A 15,268-nucleotide genomic window follows, 5' to 3' on the forward strand; every position below is an offset into this window, starting at 1 on the left:
CCGGCCTCTTGCTAGCCAGGGCCATGCTGCCCTGGTTCAACATGCTGTGGTCCTGGGTGCACATGTAAATGCTGCACCTGTGAGCAGTAAGTTTCAGCATAAACTGTGCCAGAGTTTTTCGCAGTAATACTCACATGTAGACACACCCACTGAGCTGTAAATAGTTATGCTAGTATTGGATAAATGACCAACACATGGATTCGGCAAACCAAAGTTTGTTGCATAATATATGGATAACTGAGGCAAATGTTGCAGCTTTTTATATAAGAATTGCTTTTACTCATTCACGCTATATACTTCATTCACACCAAGTCACCTATCCACGGCACTTGGAGTCACGCTGCGGCAGCCAGTCTCAGGCTTCTACAAGGCGACGTTCAGTTGAGAGGGGCCTTCACTGCCCTTTTATGTCCATGGGGCAAACTTGGATCAATGCCTGGAGACTTTCACCAACCACCATTTAATTCTTTACTTGTGCTCATCTTTCGGACTGTGTTACCGGTTACGTATTGTTGTTATATTCTAATCTGTATGTTTTTCAGTTCTTATTTATATCATCTCCACGTTCTCAGATCGCCACCTGCACTTTATCTTTACAATTATCTCTGCTTACTCCAAATATTTTGTACAAGTCTATCTAATACCTGTTGCAATTATCCAACTAGTAATCATACACCCACAACACACACACACACCCTTATTGCTTCTTTTTTGACAAAATAGAAGTACGTTTAAAATGGCAGCTTAGCATAAGCATAGCTATAGCATAGATAGAATATGTTCTAAAATATGTTGTAACACTAGTAAAAATAACACCAGTTTTTTATCCTTATTCAGGTCACGGAAACCAACATCAGTGATGAGGTGCATGTGCCCTCTTTATGATCCGAACAGGCAGCTCTGGATTGAACTTGCCCCTATGAGCATACCAAGAATCAACCATGGAGTACTTTCAGCAGGTAAGCGGGGACACGTTATCACTTCAGGGAAAAGCCAGTGGCATGTAAGCTCACCATGCTATCCAAACAGTTATAGTTTGTAAGATAATTTGCCTTCCAACAGCAAACTGGACTGAAGCCTGTTGATTTCTATGCAAATTATCCCTTTACTGCTGCTTTGTTTTGTGGTGAATCCATCAGATTTTGAAGATCTGAAAATCGCACAGTGATACTTTGTTGCAGCTTGCTACTTTTGTCCCTACAGGAATGTCTTCTTTATTTATTTTAAATAACTTGGGGTTGCACCTGGTGCACTGTGCTGCTGAATTTGACCTATAGTTTCTGATGAACTATGTTGGGGGGAAAAGGACATGCTTTATAGGCTTGTGTGAAGCAGTTAGTATTTTGCTTTGGATTTGGGGGATAGTGATTCAATTTCAGTGATTTTGAATCACCGTCCCAAGATGATTTCAGCCAAATCTCATCTGGAGACTCAGCCACCGCTGACTCTCTGCGTCCGCCAGGCCATATCCCCCGCCTGCTCTCCCAGCCCCGTCAATGGCTGCCCCACCCAGCCTTGGCTCCTGGCTCTTTTTTTTTTTTAAAGTTCCCCATTTACCAGCTGCTGCCAGGTGGGGGGTAATCCCTACTGCCCCACGCTGCATAGGGAGCTCTGCCACAAGCCCCCAGAAGCCTCGACAGCTGCTGCAGCAGCCAGTGAGTGGAGGCTTTTTTATAGAACTGGGAGCTGGGGCAGGGCAGGGCAGGGCAGCCATGGGCGGGTTGGGAGAGTGGGTGGGGGTCTAGGGGCTTGTGGCAGAGCCCCCCACGCAGTATGGGGCTGTGGGGAACAGCAGAGATGGGGGCCCCCCTGCCTGGCAGCAGCCGGTGAGTGGGTGGTTTTTTGGTTTTGTGGTTGTTTTTTTTGTTGCTCTTTGTTTTTTTTTTTAAAGAGCTGGGGCTGGGAGAGCAGGCAGGGGATGGGGCCTGATGAGGGTCCCCTCACGATCCTCTTCCCCCTTCCTCCAGCATGGAGTCGGGGTCCAGTTTCCTTCATCAGCAAGCGAGGACTGCCTGAATCTCCAGAGCTCTCCGAGCCCATTTGGAAACGATTCGGAGAACTTCAGAATTGATTTGGACCTTTTTATTGACTTGGATTCAGCTACTGAATTGCCTCCGAATCAAATCAAAACCTGAAGCTTCACACAGCCCTAACCTTTGCCAGTCCGGTGTCTGATCTGTGCTATTTTTTTTTTTTTTTTAATTGTGCTATTCCAAGATGTACCTTAATGCCTTGTCACAATCACAGGTATGACTACCACTTTAAAATTGCCATATGTGCTTTGTTTTGCAGAAGGATTCTTGTTTGTGCTTGGAGGTCAAGATGAAAATAAGGAAACTTTAAGCTCTGGAGAAAAATACGATCCAGACACCAATTCGTGGAGTTCCTTGCCACCAATGAATGAGGCAAGATCGCTACCTAACTGTCAACACTTATTGTTCCTTTAATAAAATGGGTTCAGCAGTATTACACTGATGTTAATTTCCAGTCACGTGAAGCCTTCAGAAGCCATAGTGCAGATCACCATACTTGTGCATTTCTTTATTGCCAAGTTTGGATCAGTAATAACTGCAGCCCCTAGGTAACACCTGTTTGTTAGCAAAGAGCTAACTTTAGAGGTGAAACGCAGAATTTCATTTCTGTTCAGAAAGTACCCTTAGTATTGTGAGTTTATTCTCCTTTGCAGAAAGCTTGTGTGCATGTCAGTAGGTATAAATAGGATACTTATGTACTGGAGAATCCTAATGGGGATGAAGGGACTGCACCAGAGACCTGTGCTTTAAATTTAAAGGATAAAACTTGCTCTGGAGAAGGATACCTTTTATTGTAACTTTATTTTTAATGGAGGCAAATTGCAGTTACAAGCACGGTAGGCAGGATGTGAACTTGTGAACATCACTGCAACATGAATTTATTGATGTCTCTTGTAGGCACGACATAATTTTGGTGTGGTAGAAATTGATGGAATTATCTACATTCTGGGAGGTGAGGATGGAGAAAGGGAACTCATCTCTATGGAGAGTTATGACATTTATAACAAGACATGGAACAAGCAACCAGACTTAACCATGGTTAGAAAGGTAACGAGCTATAGCATAATAAGTTACACTTTCGCAATAAATGCTTTTCTAAAAAATCCTGTTGAGCTGTTTGCACTGTCTGTTACAACTTTTTCTTAAACCAAATAGTCCTCTGATGGCGAGAGGGGAAGAGTGTGTTTTGTTTTTTTTTCTTTTTTATTCATCAAAATAAAACTGCTGCTGTAGTGAGAATTTTTTATACTGTCTTGTTTGAGGTGCAGTTTATGGGTATACCTTGCTGCTTTTCCATAAGGCAAACTTAATCAACAATTAATTTTAAAATACTAGAAGGAAGAAACTTGTGCTATGTGTTTTTAATGCAAAATGTCATTGTGAAAGGACAGAACAAGCTGAGATAATCTTATTTTATTCACCCTGAATTTTTTTAAAATCTACTTGCAGCCACACTTGAAGAAAAGGCTACTGCATCTATATCAGGCTGACTAAAACATTTAAGAACGAATTTATTATGGCTAGATCATTTGACTTCATTTTCTAAATAAAATGTAGCAATGAGGTTATTTTTGTGTTATCAGTACTCTGATTCCTGCAAATTCTCCAGCGGGAGGGGATTATGAAAAGTAACGAGTTTTCAAAATAGGAGAAACCTTGTATAAACTGGAGTCCTAATGCCTCCAGCCGGCTGTGAAAATTGCTTTAACTTTACTCTGGCTGTACTTTTTACCCTTTGGTCACACATTCATAAGTTAATGAGCTGTTATAGGTTGTGGTCACCACCAAAAATTTAACACTAGCTGGGATGCCTTGGATTTTTAAGGAGCAGTTTTCAGGGACAGCTGTTCTACTATGTATATAGAGTAGTTGTTAATGAAAATGAGGCAAGTCCATTTGAACTTGTCTTTATTCTCTTTTTTTTCAACATCCTTATAGCTGTTTCCCTTTGAGGAAAGGTTGACGCAGTATTATTATAAATTACGTCCTTAAATTAATTTTTCATGTGGCTCAGAATGTGCCTTAATGAAGTTGCCTAAACCTGGAGTTTTGAGTCTTTTACTGTCTCATCTAAAATACTGAAGGTACTCCATTAACAGGATTCTGTAGATTTCAACATATATATATATATATATATATATATTTTATTATTATTTTTTAAAGATTGGCTGCTATGCAGCTATGAAGAAGAAAATCTATGCAATGGGTGGAGGCTCCTATGGAAAACTGTTTGAATCTGTTGAGTGTTATGACCCTAGGACTCAGCAGTGGACAGCCATCTGTCCCCTGAAAGAGAGAAGGTGAGTAAAAATGCACGTCCAGGTTAGTAGGATGTGTCATTTAAATTCTAAAATAACAAGGCCATACAAACGTGACCCCAGGGTACTTCCATTTTTAAAGAAACGAATCAAGTTTTAGCACTGCTGGTTACATGGCAGTGGTGTGGATTCAGTAATCAACATGTGCAATCATTTTAACTTTGATGCCTTGGTTCTTTTGTAACTCTGCTAAGCAGTTCCAACTAATGCTGCTAGACAGACCTCCAGGTGGATTCCCCTGCCTTCCTGAGTCATACGGTAACATGGAGCTATTGTGCTGGGGATGTAGCCTGGGAATGTGGACGTGGCTTGGGACCGAGCATTGGTGGGATCTTTAATTTATTTATTTTTTGGCTGGAAGAGTGCCTTGGGCTCTTATTGGCTACCAAACTCCATGGCATAAAATAACTTGCTCTCAAGGAACAGTGAGTGCTTCTCTGCACAGTGAACCCAAAGCTGGCTATTGAAACATTCCTGCTATTCTGCACAATGAAAACAGAAATGGCATTGTCAGGATTGCACTTCCTACCAAACTTGAAATTTAGGACTTTGTCCCTGAATGAAAAATTGGTGCTGTTCATTTTTTTGGACAATGATGTATGCACTGACCTAAATGTTACTGAACACCTGATCTGAGCATTTGAATATGAACAAGTAGGGAAATGCATGGAAGGATGTGGGTGGATCTATTTAATAGTGCTTGTTTCCTTTCTTTGGCCCTCAGATTTGGAGCAGTAGCTTGTGGAGTTGCGTCAGAACTGTACGTGTTTGGTGGAGTCAGAAGTCGTGATGATAATCAGGCCAGCGAGATGGTGACCTGCAAATCCGAATTCTATCATGATGAATTTAAAAGGTAACTAGTTCTGGCTGTAGATGGAGCATGTCTCTCTTTCAGTTGCTCCTTTTATCTTTTTTATTCCCTTTTGAGAGTGTCGTAACGCATCCAGCTTTTCAACAAATGTCAATTCATCTTGTTGATTTTTTTTTGCCTCAATTTGAGACCTAAATATTTCTTCTTGTGGCACTAAAATGCTGGTTGTTAGGCATAAGTAGTTGCTTGGAGATGTTAAATAAAAAAACCCAAACAAACAAACCCAAAAACAAAAACTCACTTTACTTTAAACTCAGTGCACTCCCATGCCAGCCCAGGCATGCCCAGAAGAGGCAGCACATTACTTGGACCCAGTTCACCCAACAAATGTATATAGATCAGGCAAGTTAATGGGGCTTTTTTGTGTTTTTATCTAATAGCTGATTGTCTCAGCTGTTTTACATTGACAGTTTCTACCATCTACCACTGCTTCCATGATGCTTTTATACAACATTAGGGGGAAAAAAATCTCTTGCTAATGTGGTAATTTAAGACTTCCAGCAATGTTGATTTTAATGTATCAAACTTTCCAAAAAGATTAGGAACCTCTGACCTGTCCAAATTTGGTTGCAGAGGAGTTATCACTGCCACCTAGTGGCTTTCACACACACGTTTATAACAGACAGTTTTAAATTTGGGTTGAGTGATTAACATTTTTACAAATTACAAATTCTTACAGTAATTGACAGTAGTTTAAAGTTAATAAGATGACTTTTTGTGAAACCAGTAAAGGACAGAGCAAAGTAGTAATACCTTGACTATCAATCTTCCATTAAACTGGCTTCAGTTAAGAAAAAATCTGAGGCTTATATTTAAAAAGAAAAGTTAATCTTTATTTTACTTGAGTAAATTTCCAGGGCCACACTTTCAAACACTGGCTTCTGGATTTTGTGACTATACGTGATTTAAGTGTGTATTCAGGGGCTCGTTTTGAAGTGGGATGAAGTACAAGAGCAAACTATGCCTAGCTCCTCTTATACCTTTGAAAAGGAGAATTGGTAAAAACTAGGATGAAAATTTGACCTATTAGCTGAGTTCAGATGCTATCTTTCCTACTTCATAACTTCTGCTTCCTCTGCTGGAATATATGGTAGCTTCAGTACCGGGAGTGGTAGCATTTTTGTACAATGGTGCTTACCAGAAGAGGGTGCTGTATTACCATTTTATGTGTTACTATTTTAGATCATAGCTATGAAGATAAGCAATCTTCATGTGTATTAGATATGTTCAGAGTATGTAATTTGAACGTAATTTATCTTCAACATTAAAAGAATGTTATAGTCTAGGAGAGTTGTATCTGTTGTAAAAGTGTTATTTATAAAGGGACTCCAATTAAAAGCCAAAGGCAGAACTCTTTATAAAAACTTAAGCAGAGGTTATGTTCTTGGCAGAATGATATCTGGATCATATTACTTCATATAAATTTTGAAACTTGCCACAGACTATTAATGAAGTGAAGGCACATTGGATACCGTTAAAGAATGAGAATCTTCCAGGTGTCTTACTGGTACTAAGTAGGAAGCCATATTCTGTCTCTCAAAACCATGGCTAAAACATTTTGTTATGTATCTTGCTTTGTTTGCAGGTGAACTCCGTCTGTCCCTATCATATTATATGTTGTCTGTTGCATGCATTTTGGTAATACCATATAAACCAGTAACACTTTTTCCTCCTAAAGTAAACTGGGTATGTAGTGTGTAGTTTGTGACTCATACAAATAAGAACAATTTACTTCTATGTAATCTATAAACTGTACCTTAACTGTTTAATACTAATTTTATTATAGGACTGTTGATTTGTTCCCACAATAACAGATCGTGTTGTGCAAGTATATGATGTAGGTGATAATGGGTTGTCAGGGAAACAGCATACCTTTTGAAGATCTCTCTGCAAAAAGTCGTACTTCCTGTAGAGGAGACAAAGGCAGTATACATCGGCATTTTTGTCTAATTAAAGTACACTGATAGTGGAAACACGTCTTTCCTGAGTGAAGCTGGAATAGCACAAGGATGGGGGGTATGCCATATGACCTAGGATGCTTCTGTTGTATATGGTGCAGCAGTAGAGAGCTTTCAACATAGTACATATATGCTAGTGTGTACTTCTAGAAAGCTTTTTGGCTGTTTGTATTAGCTGTTGATTTGGGCTCTTTTGGTGTACTAAACTATGGAGGGCCAATTAGTGATATAGATAAAAAGTAAACCCGAGTCCTTTTTCTCCTTTAAGATGTCTAAGTGGTATATTCTCTTGGATACCAAGTGCATTCCTATTTCCCTCCACTCAGCAGGCACAAAACCGTTAAGGGCATTTTTATACATGCTTCTGACACAGTGCTGGGCGCTTTTAATGAGCAAGCCATGCTAATAAAAAGCTCCCACACGTGGCATGTATCAGCAGCGCAGTGCAGCCCCCATGCTGAAAAAATGGTGGTGGTACACTTTGAACTAAAGTTCATTGAACATGTTTTAGTTCAGAGCATACTGCTGCCATTTTCTCAGTGTGGAGGAACACTGCGCCGCTGATGCACATGATACGCAAGGCTGCCAGAGTGTGTCAATTTACGTGCACCAGCAGACTTGATTAATCAGATCTTCTCCCTGCATGTGTGTAAGTGCACTAAGATGCCTAGGTTCATCAGGCACCTCCATTTTGTCCTGGTTGTATCTATCGCACATGCTGAGAAGCAGTCTAGAATGGCTATCTCGGCATCTTTCTCCCAAAGTTTGTAATCCAGTTTGGTTTCAGGAGGGAATTGCACCAAGCAGGATTTGGAGCTAAGATCACACATGCAGAAATAAAACCCACTTAGTTTTTGGCAAAAAGCCCAGTGATTAGGGGCTTTGGCTAGGAAATGAGAGCGCTGTGTGCTCAGCCCTGAACTTGCATCTCCCACGTCCCAGAATAAGTGACCCACCTATCAGGCTATGTGCTGATGCCGTAGGCCAGCATTCCCAACAAGGCTGTGAGGGCATTCTCCATTCCTCCTGTTGAAACCAGCTGGTGGGTAGAAAGAAGCTCAGGTTATGGGATCAAAAGGAGAACATGCTTCCAGCAAGGAAGCCATCTCCAGGGAGGGATAGAAGCCTGGGTTCTGTCCCCTGCTTCCAATGCTATTTTTAAGCAATTTACGTGAAATAGTCATTGGACGAAATGCAAATAGCATTGGGAGCAGGAGTCAGAATTCTGCTATTGGATAAAAGGTGGATGGGTTGTCTGTCTTGTTGCGCCGTGCTTTACATCTCTCTCTCCATGTTGGGATCCAGCTCATGCACAAGTAAGCACTTTCTCACAGCCCTGAGACCGACACAGGAGCTCAGATACACCCCCAAAGGCTAATATTTCCTGCTTGGAACTGACTCTGCTTTGCGCTTGCATGCTGAGATGGGAATGGGAAAGCTGGGCATCTTACTGAGGAAGAATAGGATTGTTCTGTGCCAAGGCACACATGCATGCATTTGGGCGAACTGCTGCATAAACTTAGACATCTTGTAGACAGGATATGGACTTAAAGTTTCATACCATCTCACCTTTGCTCATGTTTCTAATAGGGGCTTCCCCTTCTGCACTTTGCCGTATGACTAAGCATGCATAGAATATTAGGTGGTGTATTTGTAAGTTTTCATTGATACTCTCATAGCAGGAGAGCACATTCAGACTGGGCCCCGAAATGAGTTTAACAGAGTAGCAAAGAAAAGGGCATTGCCTGTCTTGGCCTACAAGCTCTGACTGAAACGGGAATGCAGAGTTCAGTATGTGTGTCATGAACATTGAGGTAGCTATCTGTTTGTTTCAACATCTGCTACCTGTCACAAAGTTCATGTGACTAGAAACTAATGGTTATTGCCAAATTTCCAGCTCTGAGCTTGGCCATCAAGTATTATTTATAAGTGCTATAATAGACGTTCATGATTAGAAATGATAGCTGCCTGCATCCCTCTCACACCTTCTGTATCCTTCTAAATCCTAAATCTTATTACCCAAGAACTTGGGCTCTTGGATGATCTGGCATTGATTGGATTCCAGGAACGAGGCCTTAATTGGTTAACCCACCTCACTCTGACTTCGGCTAACCCAAATGATTTCAGTGCGGGTGGCTTTTTTTCCCTCCAGGTTACCTCTATCAGTTACTATGAACTTTAAAATGATTGGCAGTATTCTCAGATGTCTTCACACCACATGAGGTGCTTGACACTGATCTCAGCATTTAGTTGAATTCTGGCTGACCATATATAGGAAATTTTTTTTAGACTATGGATTGTTTAAGCACTATGTTCTGGTGTGTACTGGTTTTGATCCATTTTTAGATTTGTCTTTGATTCAGACACCAGATTTTAAGTGCCTGGAGTTCCTACTGAAACCCCAATCGTGTCAGCTCAGTCTTTCATGCTTCTGGGGTTTATCAAGTGGACGACTTGCTGTTCTGACCTTTGTGTGTCAGAAGAAAGTGAGGAGAATAGAGGTCGTCATTCCAGAAAATGGACTGAAAGGTGAATCTGCCACCTTTAGCTTGAATATTCGGGACTTTCATGAAACATCAGGGAGTACAAATTGGCTTTAAATCTTGCCCCAAAAAAGGTCTTTATTCCTCCAGCATATTGTGAAATACTCTGTGAGGAAGTTGATTTGGCTGGCGGCTTGGACTCTTGTCTCGACTTTAGAAGCTGCTGCATTTTACTGACGTGTTATGTATGCAGCCTAAACTGTATGGAAAACATCTGGATTGAAATCTCTAAGTTTCTTAGGCAGGGGCTGTGCTATTTTTAGAAGTGATAATTTGCCAAACAGTTTTTCAAAAATGATTCCTGTAAGTAACTGCCACCCAGCAAACACCATTTGAATAATGTGTGTGAAGATTAAAAAGAAAAAAAACTTGCAACAAAATATTTAGAACCAAAAAACTGCTTCCTTTAATATGCAGGTGTCTCCTAAGATGCTGACATAAGAGGCTCAGGGGCAGATCCAGTGAGGACATATTCCTCTTCTGTTTCTGATCTGGATGCTCGGGAAACCCCAGAGCCTCTCCACCTGTGGGTGTAGCTGTGCTGGGTGCCAGGCTCAGTGGGGGATAACTGTAACTGTGGTCCAGTTCCTTGTTGCAATGCCTTGTCCCTGCCCAGTTCCCCCTGGCTCCCACCTGTTCCCCACAGTGCTGGTATCCAACACTGGCCAGGAGCAGACGCAGGAAGGAGGAACCTGTGCACCACTGCTGCTGTCCCTGGCTGACAAAGCATGGCGGGGGGGGGGGGCCCAGGGCTGCTCCTGCCCTAGGCTGCAGGGGTGGCTTTGCAGGGATCTGGGCTTGGTGGGAGGCAGCAACAGCAATGCACAAGTTCCTCCTTCCAGCACCTGCTCCTTGACTGCAGGGAACACTTGCAGGGGAGGTAGGCAGGATTAGAGGAGGAAACTAGCTGCCACTATTGCTGTCCCTGGCCAAGCCTGGCTCTCTATATAGCTGCTCTCTTCAGCTCCTGGTTGGAGCGGAGCAGGAATGGCTTTGCTCCTCCTGCCCCCACCTCTCCCCTTGTCTCTAAGTCAGCTGAGGACAGCAACAGAGATCAGCAGGGGTGGGTGCCCCTCTTCGTGCACTTGTTCCCAAGCATTCCTTGCCAGCTATACCTCCAGCCCCTGTGATCTGAGGGGCAGGGTGCTGCATCTTCTTCAGTAAATCCTGGATCTGCCCCTGCACAGAGGGATGAAACGATTACCCCAAAGTCAAATTAGATCGAGACTTTCTCAGTTAATAGTTGTTATGCAAGCCTTCCTTCCACACTGAGTGCAGACTTTAGGTAGCAGATCGTGATGGCTTGGTTTCTGTATTCTGCATCTCACTTCTCCTTCAGCATTAGAAACACCCATTTTGCTTTACGAGTTACTGCTGTTTAGATTGCCATCTCTTTGTATTCACTTACTGCTTTAAAAAATGAAAAGCTTAAGTGTTTTTCCTGTGTTAGCTTCGACAGAAACACATTTTAGTTTTACATGCTGTACTATATCAACTCTGTCTCCTGCTGCAAAAGAAGCTGTCACCTCTTTTTCCTTGGATCTGACTTGAGCAGAACCATTTGCAGAAAATAAGCACCCAGAAGAGCAGACTTTCTAAACAGTTCTTTCTCCTTCGTAAAGGTTGTGAATCTCTTGGTATAGCTTATTTTCTTACTGCCCAAACAGCAGGCAAATGGTCAACTTACAGCAAGCTGGAGCTTAGGCCAAAAGCTGATGAAACGTGACCCGTTGCCCTTCCTGTCTTTGTTGTTTCCTAACTTGAACTGCTGGAAGCATTCCTGAAAAGTACATAAGTTGGTGAGGGGCAGGAAGGGGATGAGTTTTTTCATTAGCAATTATAGCTTCAGTTGTTGTCTAGCTGTAATATACAGTTATCTCACGGATGCCTGCCTTGCCAAGCCAAGCAACAGCCGATTCACTGGCAGTCTTTCAGTGTTGTTGGGCTGCTTGCAGGCCATGCTAGAAGGCCCTCCTCACCAGTGCATGTATCACCACTTGTACACGCCTGCAGCTGCAGCGTGGCCTTTCACATTGGCCCCCATCTGCAAACGCGAGCTGCACGCCTGCACTTGGCCAGTCTGGAACCTGTTCAGCCGGCAGCATGGACGGCTCAGAAGGTCAAATCCAGAAGGGTGCATGATGCAGTTGGCAAAGGCCATTGATGAAAACCATTCCTTTCACTGGCATGACTGCCTGTGCTGGCCTGGCACGTGAGGAAAGCAGTAACACTGCATTTGTCATGCTGTGGCCTGTCTCAACTGTGGATGTGGCCAGATGTGCCTTTTGTGAGACACTCCTCCTGCAGTGGTCTCCTGCCTTCAGGAGCACCCTCCGGCTCCAAACCCTTCAACTGAGAACCAGCTGAAATGCGCCAGGTACCAACTCCTTCACCTGTGGTACCTCAGCTCCTTGTCCGTCTCCCCCAGGCTTTGATAGCTCTTAGCAGTACCATTCGTTCACGGCCAAAGATATAGAACTGGCAAAAACTAAGAGGTACTTGCATACAGAAGAGAGCAGCCTGTTTGCAGTGGAGGGTCTTGCTTGTACGAGCTCTTGAGGGCTAATCTGTTAGGGGTGAGTTAGGATGGGAGCACCACATGCTGCACGTCTGCACTCATCTGGACGCGACCTTAGGAATTAAATTCTCGGTTGAAGAGGGCTCATAATTCAAGGTGATGTGATGCAGCAGCTCTCGACTCCCACTTGTACTGTGGGGCAGCTCTTGGAACTGAACAGCTAGTTCTGTTGGAAGTGTGTTTTTACAGGGCTTTATACCTAGGCTGTAAAAACATACTCTGGATAAAAGTCTGTGTAGCCTTGTAGTGCAGAAATAGTTTTAAAAGAAGCTCTCAAATGAGTTTAATTTGGATCTAGTGAATTGTTCAGTACCTGAGAAGATGTTGAACTCTTTTGGCTGAGTAATTTGTGCACTCCTCTACCACTCCCTCTCCCAAAAGGCTTGATGCTTGTATTCCTATAAGAGAGAAGTTTTAAAACTTACTGCTCACATCATTAGAACCTACCCTTATAATTAACGAGTGTGTTTACCAAGGTGTTTGTGACTGGTGGCAAATAATGATGATATTTTGTCTTGGCCCACGTTTTAAAATAGGGCTGCATCGTATGAGGAAAATTGAGTATCATGGCAATTGCAAAATAACCTCCCTTGTGCGGGGCCTTTATAGCAAAGTAGGGGAGGGGAAGGGGAACATGAGAGGAAAATATTCTGAAACAGTTACTCCATTCAGAGTGATTTTATTCCAGAACAAAGGATCCCCGTGGGGAGCTATTCTAGAAGGCCTTTGAAGATCACTTCTTTCAGTGTAGACCAGGCCTAAGGGACTTGGAGGCCCCAATTCCCAATGCAGGTCTCTGCTAAAAGCTAAAAGATTTTACATGACTTTGCTTTTATTTACAGCCAGTCAAACTGTTGGAAAAAACTTACAAATATTTTTGTCCTGCATATTAATCCATACACTAAAACTGCCCTCTTTTGCAGGTGGATTTATCTAAACGATCAGAACTTATGCATCCCCACCAGTTCTTCCTTTGTATACGGAGCTGTACCAATTGGGGCCAGTATTTATGTGATTGGAGATCTTGATACAGGTTAGAGACAACGCTAATAAGTTCATATTGATTGTTTTCTTTCAATCTTTGAGAATACTTTTCAAAATGGTTTGAAGTTTTAGAGTTAAAAATACACTTCAGTGTAGTTAAGATTCTGAATCTCGTTCTGCTCTTGGTTGCCCTCAAGTTCAAGGCAACCATGTTAAATTTACAGGAAAAAATAAGCAGAATTGTTTTTAACTTTTGTGCTTGAACATCTCTTTGATTTTAAACTCCTAAAGAAAGTTTGTAAACTTGTTAGCCATTTGTTTGGCTGTCATAACAGAGGTTAGGGGAATAGACTGAGGTTAATAACATGTTCTTGGATTTTTTGCAAACAATACAAAAGCAGCCTCTTCCAAATTGTTGATAGCAACTTCTGGCACGTGGCCAGTCTGGAAATAGTCTGATTTAACAGTAATCCCTGGTAAGAGCATGTGGGGGAGAGGTTTGCAACAGTGTCACTGCTGCTCTGCAGTCCTAACTGTTGGGTAGGAAACAGTCCATCATTGCCCTTGACACAGAATAAGTTAGGCAGGAACTTGTTAGATACACTTTTTTCAATTTTTGTAGTGTCATTTTTCTAATTGAGTTTTCCTTATTGAAAAATGTTGAATGTAATATGTAACCTTACTAGGTTACATGTTGTTGTGAAGTATCATTCACTAATAATATTTAAAACAAAATGGTAATGCCATAGTTGGGGGAAGACATGCAAAAAAAAGAACATCGGTGGTTCATTTCCAAGAAGTTTGTCTCAGAGTACTCTTAGGAATATAATGCAGAGATTCTGGGATTCATAAGCATGGCAGCATTTTTAGTGTTACTCAGCTTGTTTGTACATCTGAGAAAATGTTCAGGATTTATACCTGGCAAATGCCAGTTGCTTTGCAGCTGTGGTAGCTCTGACAAATGATGAAGTAAATTTAAACGACCAAGGTCCTTTAAAGGTCCCACAACCTTTCCAGTAGAAAGGGGTTGCTAAAATGTTAGAAATTCTTGTATTGGATATTGATTTGTACAGCTTACTTTTTGGAAGACATGAACCTCTGGCTTTATCTATATAGTCTTCTTATCTATACATAACAAGATGTATATCTAGATATCACCAAAGTCAGTTTATTAATAGCAGAAATTAAAAAATGTGGAAGGGAAAAAGGTCCTTTTTGCTTTGCTTTGTTCTTCTTAATTCAGACTTCTCAACTTTACTTTCTTTGAAATCCCATTTAGAAATGGATAGCAACAATCTTTCTGCTTCCATTTAGCCTGGAGAAATAATAACCTCATTAGACTTTAAACTATTTGAAAGTTGCGGTGTAATTTAAAGTGCAATGTATTTCTCTTTTCCCTCCCTCCCTCTTTTTTCCAACCTAACTCTAGGTACAAATTATGACTATGTCAGAGAGTTTAAAAGGAGCACGGGAACTTGGCACCGCACAAAACCATTATTTCCATCAGACCTTCGCCGCACTGGCTGCGCAGCCTTGCGGATTGCAAACTGCAAGCTCTTCCGACTGCAGCTTCAGCAGGGATTGTTCCGCATCCGTGTTCCTTCTCCGTGACCAGCCTCGCAAAAGGGGAGGAGACTGGAAGAGCCTGCCACGGTCCACTACAACATAGCTTTACATAAGGAAAAAAAAACAAAGATAGTGCAACTGAAACTTATACTGTAATCTGTGCTTTGGTATGGTAACTTTTTGTTTTTTAAATGCTTCAAAGCTTGAGTCTTGGTTCTTGTTTTTGGGGGAAAATAACTATATATTAAAACAAAATGAACAAAAAAAACAAAACCCAAAAACCTGTGACCAAGAAAACTCCTTCAGTTCTAACTGTTCAGAAAATAACCTCTGCTAGGGAAGGAGTTTCTTTGTGTCAGAAAGAGGTAGGTCTGGGTATTACTATGGCAAAATCTACTGAAAAGTTAAAAAAAAAAA

General features: G+C 41.8%; 1 protein-coding gene across 1 annotated transcript in view; it reads left to right on the forward strand.

Moving 5' to 3' along the window:
* GAN (gigaxonin) overlaps positions 1 to 15,268 on the forward strand; it is a gene marked incomplete at its 5' end in the record, with an annotated part of 40,541 nt that extends 25,273 nt beyond the window's left edge. Inside the window, 7 exons of the mRNA XM_019535444.1 lie at positions 838 to 959; positions 2,293 to 2,405; positions 2,931 to 3,080; positions 4,197 to 4,333; positions 5,076 to 5,204; positions 13,225 to 13,334; positions 14,715 to 15,268. Of these exons, the coding sequence (XP_019390989.1) occupies positions 838 to 959; positions 2,293 to 2,405; positions 2,931 to 3,080; positions 4,197 to 4,333; positions 5,076 to 5,204; positions 13,225 to 13,334; positions 14,715 to 14,896 (943 nt within the window). The remainder of the gene's footprint in view (positions 1 to 837; positions 960 to 2,292; positions 2,406 to 2,930; positions 3,081 to 4,196; positions 4,334 to 5,075; positions 5,205 to 13,224; positions 13,335 to 14,714) is intronic.

The sequence above is a fragment of the Crocodylus porosus genome, unplaced genomic scaffold, assembly GCF_001723895.1.
Source record: "Crocodylus porosus isolate Cpor-Errol unplaced genomic scaffold, CroPor_comp1, whole genome shotgun sequence".
NCBI classification, from domain to species: Eukaryota; Metazoa; Chordata; order Crocodylia; family Crocodylidae; genus Crocodylus; species Crocodylus porosus.